Source organism: Schistocerca americana, chromosome 8 (genome assembly GCF_021461395.2).
Source record: "Schistocerca americana isolate TAMUIC-IGC-003095 chromosome 8, iqSchAmer2.1, whole genome shotgun sequence".
NCBI classification, from domain to species: domain Eukaryota; kingdom Metazoa; phylum Arthropoda; class Insecta; order Orthoptera; family Acrididae; genus Schistocerca; species Schistocerca americana.
In genome coordinates, this window is record NC_060126.1 from 337,598,124 (window position 1) to 337,614,964 (window position 16,841).

Here is a 16,841-nt window from a genome sequence, read left to right on the forward strand (position 1 = left end):
AAACTAAAACTTGATTTACGGGCGATAGGATAATCCTAAAAATTAATGTAACATAGTAAATAGTATGTACTTTTTAGCGCGGTTCCGATAGTGTACTTATTTCTGTCGAGGGATGTATGTATCAAAATTTGTAACCTTAACTGTTGAGATTGGTACTTAAATAACCAAGTGGGTGCACATCCGAGCCTATATAAGCTAGCGATCATCTTGGCCAGGGATCAGTCGTTGGTCAGTCGTTTCGGAGGGTGAGAGGCGAGCGAGAATTTTTTTTAGCGCCGAGTTATTTCGACAAAGAGTATTGTTTAATAGTGCAAGTGTGCAAGCATATATTTTGTGAACTGGAAGTGCTACGATTAATTGTGTGAGTACGAATTGCGAGGTATACATCGGCGTAAGTGAACATGTGGCAATCTGTGATTTCGCGCCAAAACTGTTAGAACAAAGTGGACTGTGAAACTTGTGGTTCTGTTCGAATTGATTGAGTAATTTCCCTTTATAGCAGCCTACGTAACTGCTATTGGGGGCTCAGAGTCAAATTATTATTAAAGTGAGACCGTAAACCGTCACACCAGTGCTAATTCCATTGTGTGAAAGAACGGACGACGCCAATTAATAGTGATTGAATTGTTTCGTGAAAAAAATATTTTGCTTTAATAATCGCCTAATTTTTGTTCCCTAGCGTAAACTGTACTCGTGTCTGAGTAAATAATGAATTCAAAAACTATAACTAATGCGCGGTTGTGGAACAGTTTAATAATGCACCAAGTGTGGAAATCATCCCCTGAGACTTACGTGAGAGCCAAAATTTGCAATAACATTTTTAACCAGCTGGTGAGAACGCGTCAATGGCACTTCTTCATTTACGGCCCCGTCGCATGGGGCATCAAGAAGTGTCAAATTGCGAACATCGTCGACATAGGCTTTCGGAGCCGAAGGCCCACTCGGGTAGCCTTGATGACTGCATAACACAGAGCTTTACACCTAGCCTGGGCCTGTCATCACCTACAGTGGACTGTTGACGACTGTTGGTCGGACGAATCTCGTTTCAAATCGTATCGAGCGGATGGACATGTGCAGGTACGGAGACAACATTATGAACCCATGCACTCTGCATGTCAGCAGGGGACTATTCAAGCTGGAGAAGGCTCTGCAATGGTGTGATGCGTGTGCAATTGGACTGATATGGGACCCCTGATACGTCTAGATACGACTCTGACAGGAGACACGTACGCAAGCTTCCTGTCTGATCACCTGCATCCATTCATGTCCATCGTGCATTCCGACAGACTTGGGCAATTCCAGCAGGACAATGTGGCACCCCAGACGTTAATAATATCTATAGAGTGACTCCAGGAACAGTCTTCTCAGTTTGAACATTTCCGCTGGCCACTAAACTCCCCAGACAAGAGCATTATTGAACGTATCTCAGATACATTGCAATGTGCTGTGCACAAGAGATACGCACCCTCTCGTACGATTGCGGTTTTATGGAATTCCTTGCAGGTTTAATGGTGTCAATTCCCTCCAGCAATACTTGAGACATTGATCGAGTCCACGAGACGTTGTGTTTCTGCGTTTGTGAGTGCTCGCCAGTTTCATTTTTTTAACAACTAAGTACTGGATTTCTGTGAAAGCTGACAGCTTGCAAGAACATGTGCTGAAAAAAACGTTTGATTCAGTATCATTCCCGGTAATCAGTTTCAACTTAGATATCAGGGCATTTAAACCACTGGACAAATTGTTTCTTCTATATATATTCTTCCCTCTTATATACAGCTTTAAGCAAAAACTATATGAAAACAGGGTGCTCTTTTGTTTTTCTTTAGTAGTCCGTTTTAAGAGGAAAGATAAAGCTTATATTTATGGGTTATCAACTTATGATTAGAACAGTACTCCGGAATATTAATCAGCAGACCTACCGATCACAGATACAGAATACAACCATGAGAAGTATCTGAAGCTAATGTTCTCACAAATTCAGCAACTGAAGATATCTCTCCTGTACCCCTTGTATTCATTATCTCAACCGATTTACCCGTTGATTCTAAGTGATATTGTTTCCTAGTTGTGGTTTCATTAGCAGTATAAGTAAACAAGTCTCAAGGTCAAAGAGAGGGGTGATGGGATGGACACAGATGGGAGGTGAATAAAATGTACAGGAAAGGGGTGAGGAGAAGATGGAGGGGATGGGCATAAAGGGAGGTGAGGAGGCGATGCGGACTGGAGGGAAGAGGAGACGGACTGTGAAAATATATGTTCAAAAAATAAAAGTTAGAAGATAAATCTTAAAATTCGAGTCACATCAACCGTGAATATAACTAATTAAATAAATAAATATCCTGTACAAACCCTGACAGCGGGGGAGAGTAGGAGAAGATGCACAAAGAGATGGGAAAAGTAAGGAGGGGCAGGCGATGGACCGAACGAAAAGAGAGAAGGAAACTAGGCCTTATATACAATTCCGACACATATTTAGCAATTGCGAAGCATTACCGGGTTACCTAGAAAATAAGTAAACACAATCATTTTCATTCTTTCACTAGATGCTCTCGGTACTCGAACAAAAATGTGAAGATGATCAGTGTGTTATTAATAACCAAGTTATAATTATTATAAAGAACTTGGGTTACCTTGAGGCAAAGTGATGAGGCGAAAGAACCACTTCCGTCTGAAGGAGTGTACATAAAATCTCCTATTGTCTATCAACATTTCACGTTTTCGTGGTTTTTGGACACCACTCCTCGTTATTGCTCTTGTGGCCTGTCCAAAAGGCCTCATTCACTCTCCTCTCGTATCCTTGCCCAATAATTCACTCCTATTCGTAATTTCTCTATCAGGTATAAAACCCAAATTCCCATGTGGCCCTATCCTCTTGTTTTCTGTTTCAATTCTCAGCTGTCAGATAAATCATGCGTAATGAGAAAGTTCATAGTAGAGGGTGCATATCACTGACGGATTGGTCATCTCCGACATTTTTATTAGTGCAGCATTGTGCTGCAGCAGATTGTATGAATCTGTGGGAACTGCATTAATGTTAATCTCACCATTACCTTTCTGGAATCCTCATTGCTAAAATTAATATCACACATTTACTGAATCTCTGTTTTACGCCGTCTGGTGTGACGCGTACTACAATCAAAGTTTTAATGCCGAGGAACTGAATAGAAATGAGCTTCCGTTATTAAGGTTTCGATGTCAGTCTTTCCCGACTTTGCTAGTTTAATTTGACACCTTATTTTGCTCTCTTTATACTGACTTCGTAAAACGAAATCAACGGGAAACTCTTTCCCTTAGCGCATTCGATAGGAGTCTTCGAGTACGATATACATCGGTAGCCGTATTTTGATTAATATTCAGATTTAGAACATTCACGTCATTGTGTTCTTAAAACGTCAGAGGACACTCAGCAGTCTCATATGAATGTAGAGGTGCTAGTTACGTTTTTCTACTTCACTCTCTGTTTCCTTCCAGATATTTGTTTATGGCTCCTAATCCTATTTGAACCACTTTTGAGAGGAGACTGCACATGTCTCAGGAAGACAATTCGTTTTGCAGATATATAACACTTTGACACTCAAAATATACATTCACAACTTCGTTTACACCTATGGGAAGAGACATTTTTCCTATTAAATGTAATATTATTACTAAATTACATAATGGCTTAGTTGTGTTTTGGGCTGTATTCAGCAGTTAGTTCTATGTTATCTTATGGTTCTGAAGGTTCACTTGAATTTTAAAATACTTGCCACTGTGTATGATAATACCGCATGTACCTACTCACAAAGGTGAACCCTCCCAAATAGCGGTGTGTTGGACGCCGCTTTCGGTATTCGGGGAAGCACGTGCGCCAGGATCGTGTCCGACTGGTGGACTGACGGGAGTCAGTATGCTGGTCCAACTCTACGTAGTTTTTATGCAGTTTCCCACATCCTAATAGTTGAATACCTGCCTCATCCCCATGTCATGCCCCATTTACACAGCTGGCAAATATTTCGAAAACATTCTCAATCTTTTACGTGGAATAACATTAAACGCAGGCAGATGGTGTACACAAGTTATACGTCACAGGGCGAAAGGTACGGTGACAGAAAGTAATGAGTATTAACTGGTCACCACCTGTCACTAAAATTCGGATTAACATTCTCTGCCCGTGAAAATACTGGATAACACCAGGAGAAAGGAAGAAAAAGAAGACTTACCCGTTGAAGTAGCCACTGTGCTCTCAGGTATTAGTCTTGTGCTCGAAACATCTTCTTCACTGCCAACTGCGACAAAAGAAAAACAGTTACGAAGATACGAATTAGAAAGAAACTAGATTTACATTTATTAAGAACATCTGCGGACACGCTCCACTACTGCTCCATTCTGTTAGAGATCATATGAAAGCCGTACCACACAAGGTAAGTGTAGTCATAGAAGTCTGTAATTAAACTATCACTACTGAAAAATTTTCATTGCTAATTTTAGAATCCTAGTAGGAATGTGAAATGCAAAAGAATATTTTTAAAAGTTGCTGTTGGTATTCAAGCATAGTGCAAGTAGATGACTAGGTCAGTCCAGCAGCTCTGTTCTGTAACATAGTTTTAAGGACATTAACCTACTATTACTTCGCACTTTGTTCCACTTGAAAAAGTGTAAACCGTTTTGCCACATTTTATCAGATCACAACAATTTGTCCATTAAGAGAAATGAAGTTGGGTGGAATGTAAGTTATCATTTTTTTCTTCGTATCCTGGAAACTAATCACAATATTGATTTTTTACTTGGAGGGAACAGAAGTTGATACTGCTGTTAAGAAACATATGCAACCTAGAATAGAGCACTTGTTTCGGGACAGAGATTGCCGTTATGTACCTTATATGGAAAAAACTCAGATGACTGATATGAAGAAATAACTTTTCTTCCGTTTTCTTTAGACGTACGACTCTACTTTTGTGGGTGGGAATCGTCGGTGGTGGAACGATTGTATGCGTCCTTCGTTGTAGTGTAGCAGAACTAACTGTCCCATACCATTATGGTGAAAGTTTCGCAAACTGTAGCAGGTCTTAAACGAGGTAGTCTTAGGTAAGGAAGCAATGGTCAGCTATAAATATTTATTGTACCCATGAAATATAAACTTTCACCTGGTAAGACCTACTTCTGTTCGTAGCTGCTGTTCAGTTTGTGGACCGTCAGACTCGATGCATGGATTAGGCCAACGCACAACATTTTGCTGCGTTCTCTCGAATGTCCCTGTCATCTCTTGTACAGTGACGCAGGCCCAAAGACCATACCACCCTGTTACTCTTCAGTAATGGCTTCATGTAACTCCATAGTAAAGAGAACCACGGGGCTTAGATTTGGGAATTGTGAGAAGAGACCTGCCCTTACATTCCAGCCTATGGGGGAATCGTTCCATTGTCCAGCACCAACGTGCTGAAAGTTATGCCCTGTCGAGGATAAGGGGACGTAATAGCTGCAACTCGACATGTGCCAAAGAACACCAACCTCCTGCATCTTAGAGACTGGACCTTCTCTCGCTACCACAATCACAGAAAAACAAAACACTTTACAGAGAGATCGCTATGTGACGCTGGATGGACTGTATTCTGAATGTAGGCAATCGAGACTTTTAATTACATACACTGGTGTGCAAAACTTAATGACGAAAGTAGCTTTGGCAGGATGTGTCGCCGTCAAGTAATGTAGCTCAATACTTGGCCCATACATAGAAGGATCATAAATGATACGTTCATTCAAAGAGTATAATCACAATAAAGTCACCCTAATTGATGTTGGTCGCCTGGACATTACGAAAGGCGAGACATGTTTCTTAGTTGTGTGTTCGATCACAACGGACGATAATACAGGGTGCTCCCATGCTAGCCACAATGTTGGTAAGGTGTTCCTGTGGTACGGTGCCCGTTCGTCAACCAGCGCGGGTGGCAACTGAAGCATGATCTTTGGTGCACGTGGACGTGGCGCTCGCTATACGTCTCCCTAACGCAACCCACATGTTCTCGATGTGATTTAACCCTTTCACTGCTCCAGACGTAAATATACCCTAATCGTTTCAGTGCTCCAGACGTATATATACTATTTTCTACTTACAGCGGTTCCCCGCTACAGTCGTGTAGTTACGTATAACGCCGACAATCGGGCCAGCGAGTCGGAGGTAACTGTTGCGCAAGTATGCAGTTTAATTGTTGGAATACTAGGAAATACCTGAACGACCATTGAATGCTGAATTCTATTTCTGCTGAGTTCATTCGTATCGCTATATCACCTAGTTTGTGTGCGGCCGTTTCCGCGTTACCGAATAAAATGACGCGGCGTTACCGTCCGTTTGCAGACGATGAGCTGCAGAGTATTCTAAACCAAAGTGACGACGGGGACATCATCAGGCCCAGTCCTACTATTATGGATAGACAGATAATGACGACGACGAGACGGCAGATAAATCTGTGACCACAAATGTAAAAAAATATTTCTGAACCAACAAACGTTGAACCAGTAAATGCAGATCCAGATTTTGATGTTATCGTCGATTCTTTCTCCGATTCCGAAGAAGAGCCCGAGTGTATGCCTGAAAACTTTCCTAAGAGACACAAAATAGTTGATTTTAGATAGAAAGACTGATTTCGACCCTAAAGTGTATAATTTCGACAACAGTGGTTCCCGTTGCAAAATCATCGATTTATATGATTTATTTATTGTATACGACTGCTTCCAAGTTTTTTTTAGCCAAGAAACTGTGAGCTACATAGCTGAGCAATGTAATTTACATTATGAACACCTTTGTAATGATGCCAGTGAAAAATCAAGACTGCAACGTTCGAAAAACACAAACAGTGACGAAGTTTACTGTTTCCTTGCAGTAAATTTTCTCGTGGCTCAAGTGAGAAAAAATGAAATAAACAGTTATTGGACCAATGATCAGTTACTGTCTTCTCCAATGTTTGCGCAAATCATGCCGAGAGGTAGATATCTTCTGTTACTTAGAATGTTACAGTTTGCTGATAACAGTAAGGACCCTGGAGATGACAAGATCTGGATATTATGTAGAATTGTGGATCACTTAAGAAAAGAATTTCCAGGTGCTTTCTATGCTTTTAAAAATTTGTGCATTAACGAAAGTTTAGTACTCTTCAAAGGTCGTGTCTTCTTCAAGCAGTACATTCCTTCCAAATGCCACAGATTTAGTGTAAAATTTTTTGTGTTATGTGATTGTGAAACTGGTTATATTCTTGACTTTATTATTTATGTGAGTGTAGCAACAGATATAAAAAAAAGAAACTGACTTTGGTGTAAATGTAGGAATACCTGGAGGCATTGTTCTCACCGTACTTGAACGTTACCTTGGTAAAGGTCACACATTATATGTTGACAATTGGTACACTAGCCCAACGTTATTTTCTTATTTGCATGTCAGAGCGACTAATACCTGTGGAACTGTGAGAACAAACCACAAAGGCATGCCTGCTTTGTCAAAAAAACTAAGAAAAGGCGAGATCGAGTTTATGTCAACAGATAAACTTCTTGCTCTGAAGTGGTAGAACAAGCTGGAAGTGAGGATGCTTTCAACTCTCCATACAAGCGAAATTACAGCGACCGACAAAATTGACAGAGCCAGGAATGAACCGCCGGCCGGAGTGGCCAAGCGGTTCTAGGCTCTACAGTCTGGAACCGCGCGACCGCTACGGTCGCAGGTTCGAATCCTGCCTCGGGCATGGATGTGTGTGCTGTCTTTAGGTTGGTTAGGTTTAAGTAGTTCTAGGGGACTGATGACCTCTGAAGTCAAGTCCCCAAAAACAAAACCAGCTTGGATCGTAAGCTACACTGAAAATATGGGGGTCGTCGACATGAGCGACGTGATGCTAAGTTCAGTAGAATGTGTACCAATAACTGTAAAATGCTATAAAAAAGTATTTCTTCATTTGGTGGATCTGTTTCTGCTCAGTGCGCATGCATTATATAGAACTCAAACGGGACGAAATATTTCAGTATCTGATTTTCAACAGAACTTATCATCCTAGAGATTCACCACCAACCGCAAACAGAGGGACGTCGTGAAAGGAGATCGGCTGATGGTGACAATCCCAAACCGAGCGCCACTTTATCTCGCTAATCCCAGGAACTTCAAAGAAAAAGGCCTCCCAGAGAAGGTGTATTATATGTGCAAAACATGATAAACGAAGTGACATAATATACATTTGTGTAAAATGTAATGTGCCTTTATGTTTGATTTTTTGTTTCGAGAGATATCACACTCTGAAGTATTACTAATGTAATATGTTTTGTATTTTTTCTCCTAATAAAGTACCTTTTAGAACAAAATAAGACTTTGTGAACAAAGATTTTAAAAGAAGGAAACGATTTACACCGACAATACTGGATTTTGCATCTCATTTTTATCTCAATAATAACAGTAGACGGCTACAGTCGTATATATACGCACCGGGTGAAAGTAACGCGCACAGGGCAGGAGTCGCCGAGAGTAAATGCGCAATGAAAGGGCTAAGTCGGGATAACAAGCAGGCCAGTCGAGTAGTCGCTCAAAAGGCTCCTCCAATTGCGCAGTTCGATGTCGCCGCGCACTGCCATCCATAAAAATGAACTGAGGTCCGAATGCACGGCTGAAGAGACGACTAGCGAGTGTACCGTGTTCTCAGATTTGGAGCTCACAAGGCTCATGCAACAATGCGCCTCACCACACCATAACACCCAGACCACCAAAACGACCGTTTTCGACAATGTTCCTGCGTGCATTATGTACGCTTACAAGCTGAGAGACGAGAACACGTAATGTACCCAGGAATACTGTTCAACAGGCAGTCAACGTGTGAGATGCATTGGGGAGACATTGCAGCACGTCCACACACACCCTTGGCCACCCAGCTGTTGTCAGCCGCACTGGTGGTGGAATGAAGCGGTCTACTACAAGAACTCCTAACCAACCTTGTGGCCAGCGTGTGAGCACGGTGTAGAGTATGCATTGCCGTCCGCGCTGGTCTTAATCCCTATTAAAAACCATTTTCCGTCTTTTGTAATGTCCAGAGGATCATCATTAAATGCGGTGACATCAGAGAAATTATTGTCTTAGTATAAAGGTGTCATTTTATTTCTTCTCACTGCGTATTTCTCTGTTACCTTGTGTACCGTATTGTAGTTCTTTCCGTGTATATTTCATGTTTCATCGAGCTATGTTACATGGAAGTAACACATCACACGCAAATTACTTTCATACTTACTTTTTGCTCACCACCGTAGTTACGGTTTCATTTATCACTTTCCAGGCAACATTTACTTAGGGCCTATACCAATTTTGCACGGTTTACTGTCGTTTTAAGTACCAGGGTTGTTGTTAAATATTATTAATAGCCCACTCGATTAACAGCCGTCAGTGTCTATACTAGTGAAGGTATCAAGTTCGGGTCCTATATTACCACGGTGAGAGCGGATTGGTTCGACTGTATCTCCCTACGATTAAATGTGGGGCGCAATAATACCTGCGAGTACAAAACATTCGACGCTGTTATATCATGGCTGTTAGCCAAGTTATCTTTATCAAGTATTGTTAGATTTATTTCTGAGCTCTTTAGTCAGTTAAACCTAGTAACGTCACACTATCGTTTTTCCATTTTTTTAACAGATCTGATGACGACGGAAAGCCGAAACCGGTTGTATTGTTAATTACATAAGAAACTGAGATCGAGACGATTTCACTAACAAAATCTTTTCTGGTTGTCAGCCGACTCGTGACACCATGTTATCGCAATAATGTAGAGAGTTTCCTACTTGGCATTTTCTGGTCAAGACTACTTCGCCTGAAGATGACGAGTAGGAAACTCGTCGAAACTTTGCGACAACACGACGCTACAACTCGGCTCATCACCCGGGTATAATTTTATCAAAGATGCTCAATTATTTGTGAAGTATAAAATAAAATTGCTGATCAAGTATTCAGCTGTCTGATAAAGAATGATTACTGGCGATTTCAGACATGGGTGTTTCACAGATTTCCATCAATCAAGACATTGCTACCTCAGCAGTTTAAAACACCATAACGTTTGAAAGAGGCCGAAGTTGCGAACGGTGGATAGTATTAGGAGTTAGGCATTGTAGTGCAGCGCTGAATAATTCACTTCTCGATCCCGACGTCTTTACTCTCCTCATTGTATTTATCTAAGTGTATATTTCACAAGTAAGCCTACTTATGAATCTACTCCTACACAATACTGTGCCTTGTTTTCAAACTCGAATGTGCCAAAAATTCTTTGTGAAGGATATTGTCCTCTCTGTAGATTGAACGAGGTAGTTTGTCGTATGGCTCTATCAACGGCACTAAGCTTCTTCTTCTTTGATTGACGCTTGTAGGGAACCTTTTCTCCGTACATTCGTTGTGCTATCCAGGTATACATCATCTTGAAACAGGCAGTACAAAAGTATCTGAAAGTTTCTGTAACGAGTGGGCGAGAGCTGGGCAGGTGGTCGCACGGTTTTGTTGTCACTCGCCGCAGTTCTTAGTCACTAAAAATTCCTATTGGACTAAACTTAAACAGAAGAACGATCACATATTCTGGTTACGGCGTACGGATTTTATGGTTCCTTTAGATAGTTTTACGGATCTTTTTGGTATTTTTTGTATGTTTACAGCTTGTTATTGATGTAATTAACTGTCATTACTTGCTGTGCATACAATCGCAACTATTGTCTGTTACCATTTAACAGTTGCACAATGTTATTACGTATAAATATTGAGACTACGTTCAAAGTTTGCGTTTCCAGTTCGGGTTCGTCTGAGTTTCTATTTAGCGTTGTTTGTCATAAAAATTACGGAGTTGGTTGACACATATGACAACCTAGCCCTGCAGGTTTTGTTAGTAACTTTTTAGTATTTTTTTTGAAAAATCGTAAAACTGAACAGTGACGAAGTTTCTCCAGACGGTATGAATGCAGCACTGAATATGGTAAAATAGCAGGGATTATCACTTCATAATACACCCGCTGATTACCAGATCAGTTGTCGAACATTTGCAAGATACAGTAAGACAACTGCCCGAGACAAAACGGACTACGAAAAGATAGTTCATTCTTCCACCACTGTTGCTTGTGACAACAAGAAGGAAGTAAAGTAGTATGTTCCTTAAGCAGCCGATATTTACTACAGTTCTGCGGCAAAATTAATCAAAATTTCGGCTTATGGTCTCTGCATGGCAATTATGTTTAAGTATTCTAAACCTTGGCAGGTAATGGGTGTACCAGAGGTGACGGGTTCGCTGCATTTTTTAAAAAGATTTCCCTCGCCTTCATTACGGAAATCAGAGGCGACCATCTTAACACGAGCTCCAACAGAAAAAAATCTGGATTCTTTTTCAATAATCTCACTGCTGTTTTCGGAAGACATAATTTCAAACTCTATGAAATTTGTAAAAAGTACGTAACATGCTACACTTTAGGAGAGACGACAGATAGAATAGTTGCTGACGATAAAGTTAAGGAAAACAGGAAACTGTACACTGAAAGTAAGGACAGAGCACACACATTATGTACCAAAAGCCAAATAACATTTATGTAAGTGAAAATTTTTAAAGTGTGCTCGAAAGTGATTCGTCTGGTACAGAAAACTTTATTCAGTACTTACTTAAATTACTAATTCAATGTCTAAACTGGTCTCCAATTATATTATTGCTTTATCAATATCATTGTTTGATTTTATCTACTGAACACATTTTAATAATTTTTTTTCATAATATGGGGCCACAGTCATAATATATTTCTTTAAAGTCCGTACCGCCACTAGACTGTTTTTTAATTGCAGTGTTACATTTACACGATCATGATTTCGGCTTAAAATGCCATTTTCAAGTGTTTTAATGTTATACATTGCCTAAGATGGCATACTGTCGTACATTTTTAGTAAATAATTTTCCCATCTAAATAACCACTGGCAAGTAGCCCTAACATTCGCGACAGCCAACATGGAGGTGGTACAGGTTGCTGCAGTAGTTTACCACACCAGAACAATTTTTCTGAAGAGCCATATGTTGCTATAACGTCAAATTTGTAGAAAAATATAGCCAAGCGTATATAGAAAGTGGAGGTGGGACAGGTTGTCATAATAATTTACTCTACCAGAAGTATTCTTCTGAAGTGCCAAATGTTGCTATGACGTCAAATTTGCAGAAAAATTTAGCCAAGCGTCCGTAGGAGAGAAACGAATCTCTAAACACAAACTTTTAAAAATTTTAAAATCATAAATTATGAGAACTTTCACCTGTCTTCCACAATGTTCCATTGTCGACAACAACTCAAGTAGATTTAACAGTGATGAATGTCACCGTGTAACCTACGCATTACACACTGTTTAGTATCAACATAAGGCAAATTCAGTGTAACACACAATTTTTATTTTTGAAACATATGTGGTTTACAAACATTTGGTTCGAACTACTCCTTAAACAACTCACGTAACGTGAAATATTCCTTTTCAATCGCTGAATCTTTATCTAAAGAAACCCAGATAAGGATAACCTCGTCGCTCTACAGTTTTGATCTGTGAGATTTTGACGTCCAGTAAATGACTGTAGTACGGAGATAATCGTCAGTATGGTTGTAGTGCAAAGTAAATGATTTCAGTTTGTTTTGAAACCGATTTTCTTTCCTACCAGCACCTTTCATTCGCAAGGGAAAAACCAAATATTGTAGTGGCTGTATACTTTGACCGTTTCTGTGACAGAGTGAGAAGTGCTCTATTTATGAATATTACAATTGATTTCTAATAGTGAGTAATCGTTTCTGTGGAAGCAAAGACGGATTTACTCCAGAAAAAAGATCCATTTACCATGATACTTCGAAGGTAAGGTAAGGCAATTTTATGGCGTTTTATCACCGAACTCGGGAATCACCCGTAGACGGTATGTTTGAGAATATCTCCGCTACAACAATTCAGATTCAAGTAATGACCAGTACGCACATTCAGTTTTCAGGATTGTAAAATTTATTTCCCTCTGCTTCTGTGTAACTAATGACAATATATCGTGCTCTGTTCAGAACTGAATGAACGATGTTTTCCCTAACAAGTGCTTAGTGATTGGCCATTTACCGAAAAGCATTAAATGTCAAGCGACAATATTTCAATTAATCTTAAGGGTAAACACGGAAATTACATCCTTTTATAGCGAAGAAACTGCCGCGAACAATGTCTTGGGGCTCATTTCATGACAGTGACCATACTTTGGTAACCTAACACACCAACAAAAGTTGATAATCGGGAGTTTGAAGCCGTTACTCCAAAGTACAATCTAAAAAGCGATATTCCTTCCTCTATACTTTTCAAGTTGGCTGCCAATGTGGCTACAGTTTAATGTCTTCGTACACAGATTTGAAAAAATAAAAGCTAGCACATCAGTGAAATTAAAACGTATTCGAAGACAGAAGCTTGGTGTTACTCGTTTCTGACAATGAGCAGCAAGTATATGATTTCAGGTTCATTAAGTGTTGATACGTTGATACGAAAAGAGATTGCTAATGCTGGCTGATAAAGAGTTCGTGGTAAATTTTTCATCCCTTTTTAATAGACCACATATCTACATAAAGCTAGTTCCATAGCTACAAAATGTAGGAAAAGTTGACAGAGTGCATAGCTCATAGTTACGTGAAACTTAGAATTTAATTAAAGTTCAGGAGGGTTTAACCTATAAGGCGGCGCGCTGTGAACTGAAGAGCATGTCAGATAACAAATCAAACTGAATCACTGAAGTCAATTATCCAACTCTTTTGAGAGTAACCTAGGGACGTTCACAAAGTGCAAATTCTGTTGCTGTCATGAAGCATCTAATATTGAACATACACACAAAGTCTCCTAAATATGCTTCAAATTAATCTTCTATGCAGGCAATATTTTTTGACAGGTTGTGACGTCACCATTGCTAGGCGTGTAGCTGATGATTTTAATTCACAACCTTTTGGTCGTTGCATTCGCATAAATACTATTTCTAAATTTAAAATACGTTAAAAAGCAAATAAGTTTGGTACATCTTCAGAATGGAGTGTCTTCGTATGAAGAATTAAATGAGAAGAAGCTTATTTTGCAGCTCCTTAAATAATTCAATTCGGCCATATTTTCACTTTTGGTCAACAAGTATGTGGTAGAGAAATACATCAAATTGTTAACTTACTTTGCTTGTGTCAACGTAGCACTCTCCGATGAAATTCCTGCGCTATTTTATGTGCAAGAAAGAAAAAGAAAACGTGTTATTATAATATCCTCTGAGAGAAAAGCACCACGAAGGAATTATCCGAATGTGATGTACATGTACAGACAAAAAAATAATTTCAATTTCAGAAAAAAAATTGCTTATTCATTGGGGCACAGTTCGAAGCTGGACTCATGATTGAAGACAAAATGGTTCAAATGGCTCTGAGCACTATGGGACTTAACATCTGAGGTCATCAGTCCCCTAGAACTACTTAAACCTAACTAACCTAAGGACATTACACACATCCATGCCCGAGGCAAGATTCGAACCTGCGACCGTAGCGGTCGCGCGGTTCCAGACTGTAGCGCCTAGAACCGCTCGGCCACTCCAGCCGGCTGTCTGAAGACAGTTCACTCCAGTCAATGAACCGAAGCCGTGTGTTTGGAGACGCCCCATACAGCGTACATATTCCAACCTGACAGTCTTCCACACAGTGCCCGACAACCAGGAGTGACGGCCTGGTGTTCCATTTCTGTTCTCAGCAGCGACCCTTTTGGTTGCCATTCGCCGCACCCCCACAGCGCAGCTGTACGTCACCATCCTGGGTGTAAATTTCATCATGACAATGCACGGCCACACCAGGCGAGAGTTTCTACTGCTTGTCTTCGTGCTTACCAAAACGTACCTTGGCCAAGAAACATCGCTGAAACTCTCCCCAATCAAGAACGTCTGGAGAATTACAGGCAGTGACCTCCAACCATCTCGGTGTTCTGACGGTCTTACGCTCCAGTTGAGCGGAACTTGGCACGATATTCCTCAGGAGGACGTCCAATAAATGCATTAATTAGTGCTAAGCCGAATAACTGCTTGCATAACAGACATAGGTCGACTAACGCGTTACTGACTTGCTCAATTTGTAAAAACGGTGCCTCTTGAACAACTTCCTATTTTTTATCAAATTGTAATCGTTCGCTTGTCTGTAGCTGTAGATCACATTTTCGGATAATTCCTTCGTGGTACGTCGTTTTAATGTCTTAGAGTGTAGTATGTGTACCAACCCATCTTCGTTTTGCAGATAGGTGTCTATGAAGTTACTTCTTTTTATCACACCATCCTACTTCACACAGTCATTCGCGAAATATATCTTACGTCCTCCCCTGGAGTTAGAAAGTAATAGTTATATCATAACTGTAATATTTGAAGAACGGATTACTTTTCATACGCTTCACTTGAAATGACTTTAGCTCAGAAATGTGTGATTAATGCTGATAGTGTAATATTTCAACACTTATCTAGTTACACAAAAGTCTGACAGAAAGAAAATGCAATTCGAAAAGTGAGCAAAAATAACAACGTTATTGGTATTAAGAATATTTAATTATGAACTGCCGGCCGAGGGGGCCGAGCGGTTCTAGGCGCTACAGTCTGGAACCGCGCGACCGCTACAGTCGCAGTTTCGAATCCTGCCTCGGGCATGGATGTGTGTGATGTGCTTAGGTTTAAGTAGTCCTAAGTTTTATGGAAATGTATCCGTGGTCTAGGGGTAGCGTCTTTGATTCATAATCAAAACGTCTTCGGTCCCGGGTTCGATCACCGCCACTGCATCATTTTGATAAATAAGACTTCCGGCATAAGAAGTCAGCCTCATTCTGCCAACGGCCTTGTCAAAGAGGGCGGAGGAGCGGATAGAGGTTCAGGGCACTCTCTTGTCCTAGGGGCGGGAAATTGCCCTAAAGGCGGAAGAATCAGCAGTGATTAACCACATGAGGATGCAGAAGGCAATGGAAACCACTGCATTAAAGACACGTAACGTGTATCCACAGGACATGTGGCCTTTAACTGAAGAAGTGTCATGATGATCTCTCCATTGGCAAAAGATTCCGGAATAGTCCCCCATTCGGATCTCCGGGAGGGGACTGCCAAGGAGGAGGTTACCATGAGAAAAAGATTGAATAATCAACGAAAGGATAACGTTCTACGAGTCGGGGCGTGGAATGTCAGAAGCTTGAACGTGGTAGGGAAATTTGAAAATCTGAAAAGGGAAATGCAAAGGCTCAATCTACATATAGTAGGGGTAATTAAAGTGAAGTGGAAGGAAGACAAGGATTTCTGGTCAGATGAGTATCGGGTAATATCAACAGCAGCAGAAAATGGTATAACAGGTGTAGGATTCGTTATGAATAGGAAGGTAGGGCAGAGGGTGTGTTACTGTGAACAGTTCAGTGACCAGGTTGTTCTAATCAGAATCGACAGCAGACCAACACCGACAACGATTGTTCAGGTATACATGCCGACGTCGCTAGCTGAAGATGAACAGATAGAGAAAGTGTATAAGGATATTGAAAGGGTAATGCAGTATGCAAAGGGGGATGAAAATCTAATAGTCATGGGCGACTGGAATGCAGTTGTAGGGGAAGGAGTGGAAGAAAAGGTTACAGGAGAATATGGGCTTGGGACGAGGAATGAAAGAGGGGAAATACTAATTGAGTTCTGTAACAAGTTTCAGCTGGTAATAGCGAATACTCTGTTCAAGAATCACAAGAGGAGGAGGTATACTTGGAAAAGGCAGGGAGATACGGGAAGATTTCAATTAGATCACATCATGGTCAGACAGAGATTCCGATATCAGATACTGCACTGTAAGGCGTACCCAGGAGC

General features: G+C 40.6%; 1 protein-coding gene across 1 annotated transcript in view; it reads right to left on the bottom strand.

Moving 5' to 3' along the window:
• The window catches only part of LOC124545064 (junctional adhesion molecule B-like), a 706,501-nt gene that overhangs the window by 429,565 nt on the left and 260,095 nt on the right, over nt 1–16,841 (bottom strand). The window contains exon 2 of the mRNA XM_047123862.1: nt 4,203–4,268. Coding sequence (XP_046979818.1) covers nt 4,203–4,268 — 66 coding nt within the window. The remainder of the gene's footprint in view (nt 1–4,202; nt 4,269–16,841) is intronic.